Genomic DNA, 15462 nt, shown 5'->3' on the forward strand with positions numbered 1-15462 from the left:
AATGCTGTTAGCCCATGACATTTTATTCAACCATTTTCATACATATTAACACTTAATATCAAATTCATGATGTACTTATGATGCAAGGTAGAAGCTGGATGTTTTTGTTTTTTTTTTTGCCCCAGAGTGGTCCAGAGATGTTGCAAAAAGGAGTAAAAATAAATAAAAATACTGCAATAGCTGCCGCGTCTGGATACCAAAATGTTTTCATTAAGCGCTGAGCGAAATATCTAAAAAGCAATAAAAATCCATTTCGGTAACATTCGGCACGACGCTGACCTGACTGCGTTTGGCGTGGATTATGGCTTGTACTTCCTCACAGTTCTCTCTGTGATGGGGCGGCAGCAAGAATCAAGTCAAGCGGGTCCACGCTCACTTAGCGCCGCACTTTTTAAAAATGGATTGTCATAATTTGGGCCTTGAAGCTTTTCCATACAAATAACAGGGATGTGATTTTTCCGCTAATTCGCAGAATTCCGCTTTTTTTTATCTCCAAAAATAAAAATTTAAAAGTTACGTTTTTTTTGTTTTTTTTTAGTAGTTCATTGTGTATGCACATGACTCCGACAGATAACATCTTCTGCTATAACAAAGACATTTGTGGTATGTTCTAATATGAATTACTTTTTTATTTGGTCATGATACAATTATTTGTTCAGGAAATTTGAACTCTTCAACATTATTTATGTGTTAACTTAGTAATCACATGAGTTAGATATGATGATATTCTCAGTGATAGTTTTTAAAAGCAAAGGCAGTCCAATGTTTTTGAATGTGACTGATTTTGAGTTGACTAAAACTGCCATTTTATATGGGATAGTTCAATATACATTGGAAATTTATGCTGTTGTTTTGTCTATTTCTTTGTCATGTGAGTGCATTGAAAGTACTTCAAAACACGGAAAACCCATGAGCTCCGGGGGGCCGGCGGCCCCCAGACCCCCGGCTAAATTTTCAGATAATTTCACTTTGGTCAAATCACATCCCTGAAATAATTACCGTCTATGACTTTCCTGGCTGTATTAGCATACGTTAGCAATAAACTACATTCAGATGTATGTACAAATTATGGTTTGGTACTTAGATGAGCCCATGTCGCAAATTCATAGTTACAGTAATTATTTATGGTTAAAAAAAAACACTTTTAGGACATAAATATGAAACAAAAAACAGTGAGGTGTTCCACAAATTCATAAGCCGCCCAGCAAACGTGTTCATAGCAATCACAACCTTGAAACCGCAATCCTAAAAACTCAAGACCCGCCATTAGACTGAAAGTGGTGGAACTTTTCTGGTTAAATTTGACAAGCTTTCATGAATTATGGTTGCTTTTGTCAGGATTATGAACAAATTGTATTTAACGGTCCCTATTAAGAGCAAGCCTTCAATTTGCTTCGTACATTCCTCAGATCGCATGCATGCTCTGTAGGGTTTAAATCGGGAGATTAGCGATTGGCCTTACAGTTCAACGGCAGCCTGTCAGTTGTTTGCTTTGGGGGCGTTACTCCCTTCAGTCTCCTCATCGGCAGGTACAAGGGGGGGGGTCCCTGGATTTAGGACGGGGTTCCATTGGCACTGTAGCAACGTAACCTGGATTTGAAAATAGGAGGGAATGCGCTGTTCTTAATCACCAACCTGCACTGCCAAAAGCAGTCTTTAAGTCACAATTACAGAAGAAATTTGTATCGAGGCCATTATTGTACAGGTATATATATAAAAAAAAAAAAAAAACTGTAACTAGCAGATTATGCTACAGTAGTTCATTGCGTGCCGTTTGTGACATCAAAATGATGCATGTCGGAACCGTCATAAACCCAGGATGCCCCTGCAACCGGCATGAGATGACCAACTACATAAAAATAAAGTCTTATGGGCAACTCATTAAAAAAATTATTACACGTCTGATGACAACCCAAAAATGACTTGATGGGACTTTTGGAGTTGAAGGGGGGGGGCAACAACATCAGAATAAAATTCTACAGAGGTGAAAAGCTCCACTTACGTGAGACCGTACGTGTCTGGAGAGCTGGTGAAGGACGACCGGACCAACAGCAACAGAAGCAGCGGACTCCGACTGAAGCTAAGTAGCCGGATTAAATGTTGGCGACGGGTGAGGGCGGAGGGGAGGAGACTGCAAAATTTGAAGCATGAAACCCCCGCCGAGGAAATGGGCAACCAAATACTGGATGTGCAGCAGCATCTCTTGTCATTTGAAATATGCTGAAAAACATTTCAGTCGTTGAATTCAAAGAGTGAAATGAAACCCCATATTTCCAGATGTTCACTTTTTGAACTCGAAAATAAATGCACCGTATTCTAATTTGTTGTGGTATGAGATTGGACGCTTTCTCCCTTTCATTTCTTAACACTCAGTTCAAAATCCTGACTTGTGTTGTCAGTACGTACAGCAAACGTGTCTCCGGTGTGCCGCAGGGCTCACGGCGCCACTGCACTACACCGGCGACTACGCGCGTCCTCGTTTCTACTCCTACCGCCCGAGCAGGCGCCGCCGCGGTCCTCTTCGGGCCACCGGGCCTTTTCCGAGTGCAGTCCCGCGATGACGTCTTTAGTCCAAAGGCTGCGGGTCGGCGATGGGCATGGTGTGCAGCACCTCGTCCAGCAGCTGCAGAGCGCGGTGCAGGTGGATCTCGATCCAGCAGGGCGTCTCCTTGATGCTCTGCCGCGGGTAGTCGGGCCCCCAGCCCTTGACGAAGCTCATGCGCAGGATGCAGAGCCGGCGCAGGTCGTCCACGCCGATGCCCGCCGCCGCAGACAAACCTGTGGAGAGAAGACGGAAAATAGGGTCAACACGATTCACAATTCACATTAAATAGATTATTTATTATTTTTTAGCAACTATATAACATGTTAAATGCATATGAAAAAATTTTGTTTATTAGTTATTTGAATTTAAACTATTTCTAAAATAAAACGTGCTTAGTGTATTAAATTGTTCATAATACTAGTAATTCATTCTTGATTTACAAATTTATTTAACTGTAATTAAGTGATTAATAAAATAAATAACATGTTACTAAATGTTCACATAAAATTGTCTTTTGAATACAAAAATATTTACTCTTATTTAGTTTTCATTGTTTATAAGAAAAGCAATTATAATTTGTTAAATAATAAACTAAATGTAATTTTTAATAAAATATACATACAGTGTACACTATATATTTACAATAAACTGATCATTTAATGAGACCATTTTTAATTAATTTATTATATGGGAAAAAAACTGCTGAATTAATGCAATAAATATTTCAAGACTCTTGACTCAATGCTGTAGCGCAATTATTTACCTATGATGTCTCGCGGCGAAATTTCAAAATCTATAACGTGAACTACTGTATTGTGAAGAGAAGGGGATCAAGCAAGGAGCCTTGAGGGACACCTAGTGGCAATAATTGTGAATGGAAATTAGAACTATGTCTGAAACATTTGTTGAAAAATGATCCAATGACTAAACACACTCACTGATGGCGGGAGCGATGCCGCCCACGGAACCCGGGCCGGGTATATTCCCAGCCACTGCCGCCGCCTGGGCCGCCGCCGCCGCTTGCGCCGTGGCGGCCTGCTGCTGCATCTGCCGGTGGCACTGACGCAGGTCAAACACCTGACGGGGACAAAAACGCCGGCAGCTTGAGCGAGCTCGTGAGCAAGAGAGCGAGCCTCTCGTCTCACCTTGATGTAAGCGCTGGGGTAGATCTTGTGCACGGCGTCCCCGGGGGCGCGGCCCGCCTCCCGGTCCAGGTAGTAGCTCTGCACGAACACGGCGTGATCGCTCAGGCAGCGCACCCACACGTCTCCTTCACCTTTGCACTCCAGCTGCACGCCTTTGCCGATGTGGAGTCTGACAAACAAAGCACAAAAAAAAAAAGGCATTATTTAGGACTTTTTAATAGCTTATAAAATTGTTGCCAGAGTTATAATAGTTTTGGATTATTATTTGTTTTCATTATAGTTTTTATTTTCTTTTGACTTCAGCTTTTTCAAATTTAGTTAGTTTTGCATAGCTAGCTAGACTTAGCTCCAATTTTAACAAATAAAGGTCACATCTGAGTATAAGTCGCAGGAGCAGCCAGAACACGAAAAAAATTTTTGATGATGACTTGTAGTCCGGAAAATACGGTAATTAGAAATAGCTTTTTTATGAGAGGAAAACAACAGCATTACTCTGAATGTGTATTAGATTCTAAACAATCATAGTTGACATCCACCTGACACACTTAGCCTACTGAGAGGAGTTATATTTCACCATTGCCGTTATCTGCTTCCGGCTGTTAACAGCGCCAGTAAAGTGATGATGTGCCGTTGTATTATTTGTGCAGTTGCCAGGGACCTCGATAAGGTCAGGCGGCGCGCGGCGGGGGGAGCCGAGTCAGAATAAGGAAGTGGCAAGGCTGTCAAAGGCCTTTTCTTGAGACCGGTCAGGAACTGTTTTAATTAGGGGTGTGTCGGCAATTAAAAAATGTAAATTGTAATTAATCGCATGACTTCAATAGTTAACTCACGATTAAATCACAAATTTTATATCTGATCGAAATGTACAAAGTTTCATACGGTTGTTAACATAAAAGTGGGGAAATTTTTTAAACTAATAGAAATATATAAATAAATAATATAAATATAAATATATATAATATACTAATAGAAATATGGCTTTTTTAGTAGTCATTTCATAATAATTCATAAAATTGAGTTAAAATTAAAACGATGTACTGTACTTTAAAAAAAAAATAAAATAACGAGTGCGATATTGATTTGTGTTGAGATCATTTTCTGCCACTAGATGGCATAATTGCATTTGTAAGACGGTGCATTTTTCTTTTTCGATTACAGTTTTTCTCCATAGGTTTGGCACATTTCTTGAAACCGAGATGACATTTTCAAAATACCATGGACAAAACCCTAAACTACCAGTTTTGGGATGGATATGTTCTTTTGCTAATGAACTGATAGGTTGAGCACAAATGTAAGTCTGTTTGGCCGAATGAGCGTGCAGTTTTAAAAATGTCATCTCAGTTTCGAGAAATGTATAAAAAAAACCTGTCAAAGCTATCTAATTTTTAACATGAAGTAATGTGAAATTCTGCATATTTTTAAAATTGTAAAATATAACTTATATATAAATATAACTTATATATAATATAATATAATATAACACCAGTCTCCAAAAATATATGCATTATGATTACATTCATTACTGGTAAATTTTGACGTGGACGTGTCTGCTCTCTAAGTAAGGGCCGGTCATTAATCGTGCGTAAAAAAAAAATTGTGGCGTTAAAATTTAAATTTAAATTTAATTTAAATTAAACGCACTAATTTTGACACCCCTAGTTTTAATTTACGGAAAAATTCACAATTTGTTTGTTTTAAAGATGTGGCCGAGTACCTAGCCCTCTCGATGTTTTCCGTCCTGTGGACGTTGCTGAGCTGGCCCAGGCAGAAGCGGTCGCCTCCGGAGGGGTCCACGTAACCGTCCACCGTCACAATGGGACACGTGGAGGGCACCTTGAACGTCTCGCCGACTTGGACGTCCATCTCAAAGTACGCGATGGAGCACCAGTAGTCTGGAGCTGCCGCAAACCAGCAAAGCGGCTTAAATTAGTTGAGGATAGATCCAATTTTCCCAGGGAGATATATATGGTGGACAGGAAAACTCACCTGGGTGGTTGGATATCGGCGGCTGGAATGCTATTTCATTGCTAACAGACCCTGTCGGAATCATATAGAAAGAGAAATAAATAGTTGATCATTTATCTTAATTGAGATGATGATCCACTCGCTGAATATATTTTTTGAAAAGGCTAAAAACAGGGAGCCGGTCCACATACGTACAGTAATGTCCTGTGTGAGTCATGGGCGTATGGTGCTGTAGGTGGCCATTTTGTTGCGGCGGCACCGCAGGCGTGAAGCTGTTGTTTCTGCTCCAGTTGGAGGTGGAATCTGCAAATGTAAAAAAGTTGTCAAACTCACTCCAGGCAATCCTACCGTGTGAATCCCCGAGGGAGCTCGGGCCTCACTTGAGGGTCCCGCGCTGATGGTGGAGAAGGCGGAGGTTGAAGCCGAGCCGCTGCCGTCCGGCGGCACGAGTAGCGCGGGGCTGCTGAAGGCGTCTGGTGGGCCGGGCCTGGACGGAGGATGCTGGATGGTCTGCAGGTGGCTGTCGGCGCTGGGGTGAGCTTGCTGGTTGTCGTAGTCGTACTCGTCTTTTACCATGAGCGGACCTGGTGAGCATCAACAACAAGCGCGCTGAAGATTGGCTTTATCGACGCAGCAAGCGCAAAAGAACATGTCAAACTTACCTGAGCTTGAAAGTGTCAGTCCTGATAGGTCTGCAAAGAAATAGAGAAAAATGCATGACGCCATGTTTGATTAGAAAAGCTGAAGGAATCTGACGACATCGGTGTGTCGCTAAATTAGCAATTGCGACAATCTACATTTAACTATTAAATAACTTTTATTTTATTTAATAGTATTTCTTCTTTTTTTTATCAGCATAAATCAAGTGATTTTATTCCCAACTATTTTAAGCATTGACACATAAGATAAAATAAATATAATGACATGCAAACATTCCCCCACTCCCCAAAAAATCTGAGGGAAAAAAAGATTTTTTTTTATTATTATTTTTATATTATTATTATTTATTTATTAATTTATTTTTAAATCGGTCCATTTTTCTCTCTCTTGTAAAGTTAAAAAAAATACTAAAGAACAAAGTATTTCAAAAAAGTCAAATGTTCTGCCTGCAATTCATATCTTGTCAGCCTTAAGGGACCAAAAAAGAAGTTATTTTATTAATTTCATCATTATTAATCAGTTATTGGAATTTTATTCTGCCAAACCGCACAATTGGCATTAGCCTTAAAAACAACCATATAGCTCAATTCCTAATTTGAATAAATCTGGATTTATAGCAAAATTATTCTTCTAAAATGCAAGCCGTCACATGAAAAATCAACATATCTACAGTTTTTCATTGTTTTAACATCATCTTATTTTTTTTTTACTCTTATAAACAGGTGAGATATTCCATCAAATACACCAAATAATTGGACACATTTTTTTGGTTCAGTGTGCAAACTTACCAATGCCTGGCGAGACCACTCTCTCATAATGATATGGATTGACACAGACGTTGTCACATTTGAGGTCAAAGGCATATTGGCAATATTTGACGTGTTTTAGCTCGTTCTTGTGCAAATCGGGCCACCGCCACAGTCGCGCGTACACAACGTGGGGGAAACCTTTACGTCCCGCGACCTAAAACAAAAACATCTGTGTTACAATTCAAACAAAGCCATAAATAAGGACAGTTTATTCATTACGACACAAACCTGCAGGCGGCCATCCAAAGTGCGCTGTATGGTGACACACTTGCTGGGATGCGCCCCGTTGGTGGTGATGGCCGTGATGAGGGAGTCCAACTCGTCCTTCTTCTCCTTCAGCTTCTTGACCAGGCTTTCGATGGCTCGCTTGGCGAAGCTCTCGCTCTCCCCGCCTTGTCTGTGACACATCAGGCTGTGCACGATGCTGAGGCAGGCGTCATTGCTCGTGGGCGTGCTGGCGATGGACATCCTCCGCTCTTTGGGTTTCAGCCTTCGAGGAGGCTCGCTCGCTCTCTCTCTCTCGCCAGTGAGGCCCTAACAGTCGATACAAAGCTGGTCTGGAAAGCTGCGGCACGAGTGAATTATTCAGATGTGTGTGAAAGAACACAGAGGCTGTAAAATCCTATTCATTAGTTACTCCTCAATTACCGCAAAAAACTTCCTAAGATTACAAACGCTGCAACGAAAAAGTCCTGGGTTACTTAATCAAAGCCTGGATGCCACTGAACTTCTTGAATTTCCATGAAAAGAAAACAGAAGTTATGGTGTTTGGTCCCTGGGGCCTTTGGACTTCGTTACATCTCGGCTGGTTGCTATAATGCACTTTATTTTAGACTCAGCTAGTCCTTTATCAAGTTGAGGTGAGAAACTAGTGCTAAAGTGTATAATTGGGATTCCAATAATAGCACGGGTTCGCTCATTGTATTACAGGACTCAGAGAATAAACAGACTACAGTAATAACTTCATCTCTGGCGGTGTCAATCAATACTGATATTATATTTGTCCATAATTGATGTGACTTAACCATAAAACAACATTAAAATACAGTTAGACGAATGCACATAAGTAAATAGCTTTCTAGCAGAGTCAATCAAAAGTGAGCATTAACCTCTTAGTTTAGGCAGCTTTTAAAGAGCTAGACACACAATACAGGTGTACCTAATTAAGTGTCCGTTGAATGTATAGTAAGAAAACACGCTCTATATTTACAAAATAATATCAAATTCAGAACATTATTTAGGACACGTGCTGTTGCCCATAGCAGATCTACAGGTAACTATTGGTAGTTTTGACATAAAGTCGTCCCATGGAAGTCACATTATTAGATATGTAAATTAAGCTCGTGGGGTTGTAGTGGCTTTTCTAAGGCCTGTCTTGGTTTACAACAACAACGCTTCAGTTGTCAAATAAAAAACACGCCGAATACAAACTAAGTCGTCTTCTTATAGACCTAGAGTCATGAAACATATCTTCGTCGGAAAAGAAGCGTACAAACAAGTAGTTTATAAAATTCTCATTGGGGTGTCGCAGGGTAGCCATTAGCTTGCTAGCTAAAAGCAACTTGGAGCACACTAACCTTTCTTTTAGTGACGGTCCTTAGCGGCCCCGGTTACTGCGTGGCTGTTGTTTCGAGTGTCCGGAGAGTGGTTTTATCCGTCGCCCAGGGTGTACCGGTAAAAGGCGACTCGTAGGAGCGGCCGCGAAAGCTAACAGCAGCAACACATTTGCTGCGAAGCTTACCAGGTAGCAGCCACGAAAATAAACAAATTCCTCCCCGCCCCATAAGCGTAACCAATGCGCATGCGCACAAAACAGCACACGCCCCCATGTTTATCGAAAAAGCACTGCACACACTTATTCAAAATACGGTTTTTGTTTATTCCCTTTAGGATTAACCAAGCAAGCTTTCAAACAGTCTTTTACCACCATTTCCCCCCAGCATTAACATGCACCAATGTACATAAAAATAATCCAAATTATTATTATTTTTTTATGTGAAAATAAGTGCTTCCTTTCGGGAAAATGTCCATCCATCAATCCGCTTTCGAACAGCGAAAGTTCACGAGCGCAACCTAGCAAACATTTCACAAACATGAATGAACTGTGAATTCTGAAATCTCGTCTCAGTTTACTCACAAATTGGGCCTGTTTAACTGAACACAAAGCATTTAGCAGGAGTACTTATTCTGCTCTATGGATGGCAACAGGTGGATAATCACATTTATTGTACCTTTTGGCATTTGGTGGACCAAGTCAAGCATTTCATTGTTCTGTCTAACAAAGACATTTAATTAATAATTTTCTGACGAATGAAGTGAAATTGGATAATTTCCAGCACACTCTCTAATGATCTCTCACGGCACACTCGGTGTCACGCCTGCAGCCAAGACTCAAATCCAGAACATTAAACTGTGTGGCAGAGGTGCGAGAGCACTTGTCTGCCGTGCTAGAGCACTTGTTCTCGATAGGGTCGCAAGTGAGCTGGAGCTTATCCCAGCTGACTTGTGGGCAAGAAGCCACCCTGGATTCGTCACAAACCATTCCCACCTCTGGAAAATTGTGCGTCTTCGATGATTCCTAACCTGTTTTTGGAATGTGGGAGGATGAACATGCAAACTCCACACAACAAGGAAAAATTCACTTCGAGGCAGATTTGATAAACCACTATAACACCACAAACGTAGAAGTTTTCAAGGGAAATCTAACATCAGGTTTACTTTGTGTCCTGGATTGAAATCAAATACAGCTGACATCCACTTGGCCTACTGATAAAACGCTGATCCTCCATTGTTTCCGCTGTTATTCCACCGTTCTCGTTATCTACTTCCGACCGTTAACAGCCAAAGTCAAGTGATGATGTGCCACATATTTCTTTTTTTCCATTTGTACGCCGGGGGGGGGGGCTTCGATAAGGTTGGGGCGGCGTGCGCCGGCCGAGTCAGAAAAAGTCAGCGGGAGGGCTGCGAGGTCAACCCGACGGCGGGGTCGGCGAAAGAACGCTGGCGTTGGGGACCAGGAATCTGACACCACCCTCTCACAAACGCCGCCACTTGGAGCGGCGTCCCGGGCCTGAGTGACGGCCCACGAGACTCCAGGCTCTGACACCTCGTTATCGCGCTGGCATGGCAGCGGGCAGAGAGGCCCGTCAGGCATGTGATGCAAAAAGGGGATGAGGGGGATTAAGGTTGTCGGGCCAGCGGTAATCAATAGATGCATTCTATCAAATGTATTCAACCACCAAATTTGGACATAGGAAATTTGGGCCTGAACATTAAATAATAATAACTGGTATTTGCATTTATACCAGTGGTCCCCAACCACCGGGCCGTGGACCTGTACCGGGCCGTGGGCACCTTTGGACCGGGCCGCGTCGGGCCGCACAGTTGAAAAAAAACAAAACAACTTACTGTACTTCCGGTTAATTGATTAGCCGAGGATAAAAATATTTTATTTTGAAAAGTGACCAGATTGTCTCTGTTTACGACGGACTCTTGACACATGTCAAGATGCTAATTATCTCTGTCGCGTTTTGTTACCCTTGTTATGGTAGTGGACTTGCGTTTGTTGTCGTAGCCTTTTATTAATCAGCCGACGAACAGCCAAGCACCCCCCCCCACCCCACCCCAAACCCACTGGGTTGCCGGTCCGCCAAAGTTGTGGACATGTATGAACCGGTCCATGGTGAAAAAAAGGTTGGGGACCACTGATTTATACAATTTACACGACATAATATCATTAAAGTGTGACTATGTGTGGATACAACAGTTAGAATCCATCGGTGCGCAGTCTCTATCTCCGTGTGAGTGTGTGCGTGTGTGCGTCACTATCTACAGCCGCACTCCGCCACGACCATGCCCTCATATTTGTGGTTGAAGGTCATCACCCCGTTATCGTAATAAAGGAGCGAGATGGGCTCCAGCTTAGTGGGTACACAGCAGGCACGCGATGCCCTCTCCGGACTCTTAACACTGAGCAGTGTCTGCACGATGGCGTGTTTGGTGGGCGAGACCTCGGAGGTCATTGGCGGGCCGCACACGCCGTTGCACATGTAGGCCTCGTAGCCCACCGGCTGCATGATCCACGTGTCCCAGCCGATGTCTTTAAAATCCACAAACAGCGGGGTTCTCCTGCAGCTTTCGCCCTTGAGACCGCGGCGGATCCGAGCGGGGGTTTGGTAGAGAAGCTTCAGCTGGTCAAGGTTGTGGTTAACGAACGGCCGGAACGGATTCGGGTCCGCGGACTCCGGGCGGATCTCGTCATGCGCGGGACCGCCTTTGTTGGGCTCGTCTGAGAAAACGATCATCGCCGCGTTGCGTTTCCCATCCGCGTTTCGCCCAATGTCAACGAAGACCTCGCCCTGGTCCCATGTGACCTCAGGCCCCAAGATGGCGATGCGGACCTGCAGCCTGTGCGTCGCTTGGCCGCACTTCCGCCAGAGCGCAACCGCAGGAGTCAGGTCCAAGGACACCCAGCCGTTATCCTTGGCATGGATGTGCTTCGTCACCACTTCCTCCAGATCCTCGGACTCCTCCTGATCCCGCCTTCTCACCTCTTTTCCGACCTCCCTGGTCCAAACCACGCCGTCGTGCACTTTGTAAATGGTCACCTGGCACTCGAGGCCGGCAAAGGGTCTGTGGGCTCTCTGGACGAGGGTCAAAAGGCGGAGCTCTGCTATGGTGATGTGCTCGTGGAGGGGCACCGAGATGTTGAAGAGCAACGGATGTGTTCTTACACCCCTGACTGTCACTCCAAAGGGGGAAGAATCTGAAAATTTTAAAAAGTTTCCCTTAGTATGGTGTCTGTTTAAGGGTTCAAAGTCTTGTCAGTGGGTCTTATCATCAAAGTTGTTGCACCCTTGATACTTGACTTGTACAACTTGGGAACATAACCCTATCTTTGGGAACGATAAATTAGCCTACCGGGAAAGAAAAACTTGGGACCCTCAAAGCAATAGGAGTAGAATCATCTTTGGCTAAAGTCACTGTGGCAGGGTTTGTACTTTTTGGACCCGGATTTGACACCTCTGACAAAGACTTATCAAAGAGGCGGTACCCTCAAAGCAATTGCTTCCACATCCCTGACCCATTGCAATTCTATCAAGACAATCAGCTAAAACCTTTCAGAATACAGTCTATGTTAGGCTTCCTCACTCCTGGTCCTCGTAAGTCCTGAGTCCTGCAGGTTTTTGAGATGTTTCTGTCCTCCAACACAGCTGGTTCCTAATCAGCTCATCAGCAAGCTCTGCAGAAGCCCGTTAACAATCCTGAGGTTTAGAATCTGCTGTGTTGGGAGGACGGAAACATCTAAAACCTGCAGGACTCCGGCTCTTGAGGACCAGGAGTGACGATGCCTAACATAGACTGTATTCTATACTGATAGTTCTTGGAACATTTTGGGGTAAGATGATTTGTCCATGGGGAGATGGGCACCCTCAAAAAAGCTGCTTTTTGGAACCATGACACTTGGAAACCTTGTAGACTCGGCATATGGTCCCAAAAAACTAAACTTAGCCAATAGTTAGACTGATCGGGTTCATTAATAGAGATTGTAGCCTAATGCAGAGGTCCCCAACCCTGGTCCAGAATCACCTGTGTTGGCTGTGGGAGGCATGGAAAACAGGCTGGATACCGGTCCCTGAGGACCAGGGTTGGGGACCTCTGGCCTAATGGACATAAATGGACTCAAAATCTTCAACTTAACTTCTATTTCTGGTTGCTCAGTGTGCTTCTTAGACCGCATACTTGTTTACCAGATATGTGCCTTCGGTGTCTTTGATATCAAACCTAGAACAGTTTCTGTAACCATGACCCTTGACTTTGAAGCTGGGTAACATTCCCCTCTACTAGAGTCCCAACAAATAATGGAGTGTTTGCCTCGAATGACCTCATTTTGTAACGTTAACTATTGACTTAGAAACTTGGAAACCTTTGGAACAGATTACGGAGAACCCTCTAGAACCAAAGGAATAGGTCTTATGAGGTACATTATAATAGACTCGCCTGGAGGTACTTCAACTCCTGATAGTCCAACGCAAAAGTCATACCCCTTATTGTGAATTTCAAAATAGTAGCCAAGCTCCTTTCTTAAAATCGCAACGTGCTGTATTACAACCGGTTCCGTGCGAGTGCGTACCTTCGTTCTTGAAACTGCGGACAATGCTGGCAGAGGGCACAGCCGTGCGGTCGTTGGCGAATCGCTCAAAGAGTTCCAGCATGTATTCCGGCGGCTCTTTGGGGGACTCCTTCTGCTCCGGTTGCCTCGTGAGGTTCAGCGTGGCCAGAAAGTGGCTGAGAAAGTCAAGCGGCGCATCGTCACGCTCATCTCCGGCAAGAGAAGGCCTCCTCTGGGGACGACCCTCGGGGGGCCTGACGGGACCGCTGGAGCTCAAAGCGGCCAACGTGACCAGAAAGACACTCAAGGAGAGGATCATAGGCTCGAGGGTCATGGCGGAAGGTTATCCAAAAAAGTAGCGGATGACAAGATGTGAGTGGAAGCATTCAACCGGGGTCGACGTGCGACGGGTTGGCGACCAGGCCGAGACAAAACACCTCCGCCCTTGTGGATGGTGCGCTTTGGTTCGGAGGGCAGGGCAGTGTTGGCCAATGTGCGCTGCTGACATGTTTGGAGATGTCATCAGGGTTCCGCTCGGCCCTCCTCTAAAACACTTTCACCCAACCCCCTGCAGGGCACTCACGCCTATCTACCTCTTACCTTCTCGTTTTGACCCTCCTTACAAATACGTCGAACGCACATTCCAGCTAACCTCTCCGATCCTAAGTAGAAAGTGCGACGCTGGTTGGAAGTTCTATACTTAGGAGAATTTTCAAGTATCTGTACTTCGATGGAGCGGCAACTTGGAACTTCCACTTCATTATCTGTACTCCTACTATTTACTGTCATGCTAAAAATGATGACATTTTGAGATGACAAAAGGTGAGCCATGCTAGTTTGCGTAGTGGCGTAATAATATGTGTCAGGCGGCACACGAAAGCATGTTTAGTGAGGTTAAAATTTTAGTTGTTATAAAAAATACTGTAATTTTGATGTTACCTCTGTCAACTTTAAACATTTCTTGACAATATGTTATACGTGATCTCACTGGTCTAAACATGACATTCTGATTAATATTATATTTGTGGAATATCAATTATCCAGCCCTTTTTATCCATCTCAGGGGCGGCCATTTTGCCACTTGCTGTCGACTGATGATGACATCACAGTCCAATCACAGCTCACCTGTTTCCTGAAGCTGAGCTGTGATTGGTTGTTATCTGAGACTAACATTGATGTCATCTTCAGTCGACAGCAAGTGGCAAAATGGCCGCCTGAGATGGATTAAGAACGGCTGGATATTATATATCATATTCAACTAACGCAATATTAACCAGAATGCAGTATATAGACGAGTGGGGCTGCACAGAACATATTATTGTCAAGAATGTTTTGTTTTTTTAACTCATTCACTGCCATTGACGACTATAGACGTCAAAAATTCATGTGAACTATTTCTCTTAGTTTAAGTTTTTTTCATTTCATTACATGTTTTATGAAAACCTAGAAAAAAAATATTGTACATTTTTAACAGATATAAAATTTGTGATTAATCGTGAGTCAACTGTTGAAGTCATGAGATTAATTCTGAATAAAAAATGTAATCATCTGACGCCCCTTATTTTTTATTAATTTTTTTAAATTAGGGGTGACAGGCGATAATTTTTTAAAATTGTAACCACATGACTTCACTAGTTAACTAACGATTAATCACACATTTTATATCTGTTCTGAATGTACAATTTAAAAAAATCTAGGTTTTCATACTCTTGTTAGCAAAAGTGGGGAAAAAATGCTAAACTAATAGAAATAGTTCAAATGAATTTTTGACGTCTATAGCCGTCAATGGCAGTGAACGAGTTAAGTTTTAACCTTTATGTTAGCGTTTAGCATTAACACAGGCTGGCGATAGACGAAAGTGTGTTCCAATTTACACACAAATTCAGGTTGTGTCGTACTTTTGGATGCCGCTCTTGTGTTGGAGCTCATTAAATTATGTTGATTTCTTACGCCTTTTATGCGGCATCAGTGAAACAAAACAGTAAAATACAGTCCATAACATGACATCCTCCAATCGACTGCATTTTTTATTTTTTTTTGTGAGGAGCTTCGCCAATGATAATTCCGACATAATCTGCTGCTGAGTCATCGCTGAATCACCACACTGTGGATGCCTTTAGTAGCAAAGTCATTAAACTCCCCCAAGGAAAATATTGCCGCTCACAATAGTCTTCCCTTTGTCTCGTCACAAATAAATCATCCTCCTATTTGGAGATTAATGACTCC

General features: G+C 43.1%; 2 protein-coding genes across 2 annotated transcripts; both read right to left on the reverse strand.

Annotated features, from left to right (window-relative positions):
- Positions 1-5: 5 nt before the first annotated feature.
- smad4a (SMAD family member 4a) lies at positions 6-8910 on the reverse strand. The gene is given in 11 exon segments (XM_077542338.1): positions 6-2778; positions 3484-3622; positions 3691-3859; positions 5405-5588; positions 5677-5727; positions 5851-5959; positions 5962-6239; positions 6318-6347; positions 7104-7278; positions 7353-7689; positions 8702-8910. Coding segments are annotated over 10 exon segments (1587 nt in total). The 5' UTR covers positions 7593-7689; positions 8702-8910; the 3' UTR covers positions 6-2566.
- Positions 8911-10763: 1853 nt separating this feature from the next.
- On the reverse strand, positions 10764-15428 carry LOC144033921 (bone morphogenetic protein 10-like). Its single transcript, XM_077542339.1, has 2 exons — positions 13258-15428; positions 10764-11889 (listed from the first exon to the last, which is right to left on the reverse strand). Exons 1-2 carry the CDS (start codon positions 13568-13570, stop codon positions 10949-10951), a joined length of 1254 nt encoding a protein of 417 aa, XP_077398465.1. The 5' UTR covers positions 13571-15428; the 3' UTR covers positions 10764-10948.
- Between the last annotated feature and the right edge of the window lie 34 nt (positions 15429-15462).

The sequence above is a fragment of the Vanacampus margaritifer genome, chromosome 14 (assembly GCF_051991255.1).
Source record: "Vanacampus margaritifer isolate UIUO_Vmar chromosome 14, RoL_Vmar_1.0, whole genome shotgun sequence".
Classification (NCBI taxonomy): domain Eukaryota; kingdom Metazoa; phylum Chordata; class Actinopteri; order Syngnathiformes; family Syngnathidae; genus Vanacampus; species Vanacampus margaritifer.

What these genes read in the sequence shown, in the direction of transcription:
- LOC144033921 (XM_077542339.1), bottom strand. Translation starts at nt 13,570, where the DNA reads ATGACCCTCGAGCCTATGATCCTCTCCTTGAGTGTCTTTCTGGTCACG. An exon ending in CCGCAGTTTCAAGAACGAAG is followed by an intron (nt 11,890 to 13,257) that starts GTACGCACTCGC and finishes TAAAATTTTCAG; the next exon opens with ATTCTTCCCCCTTTGGAGTG.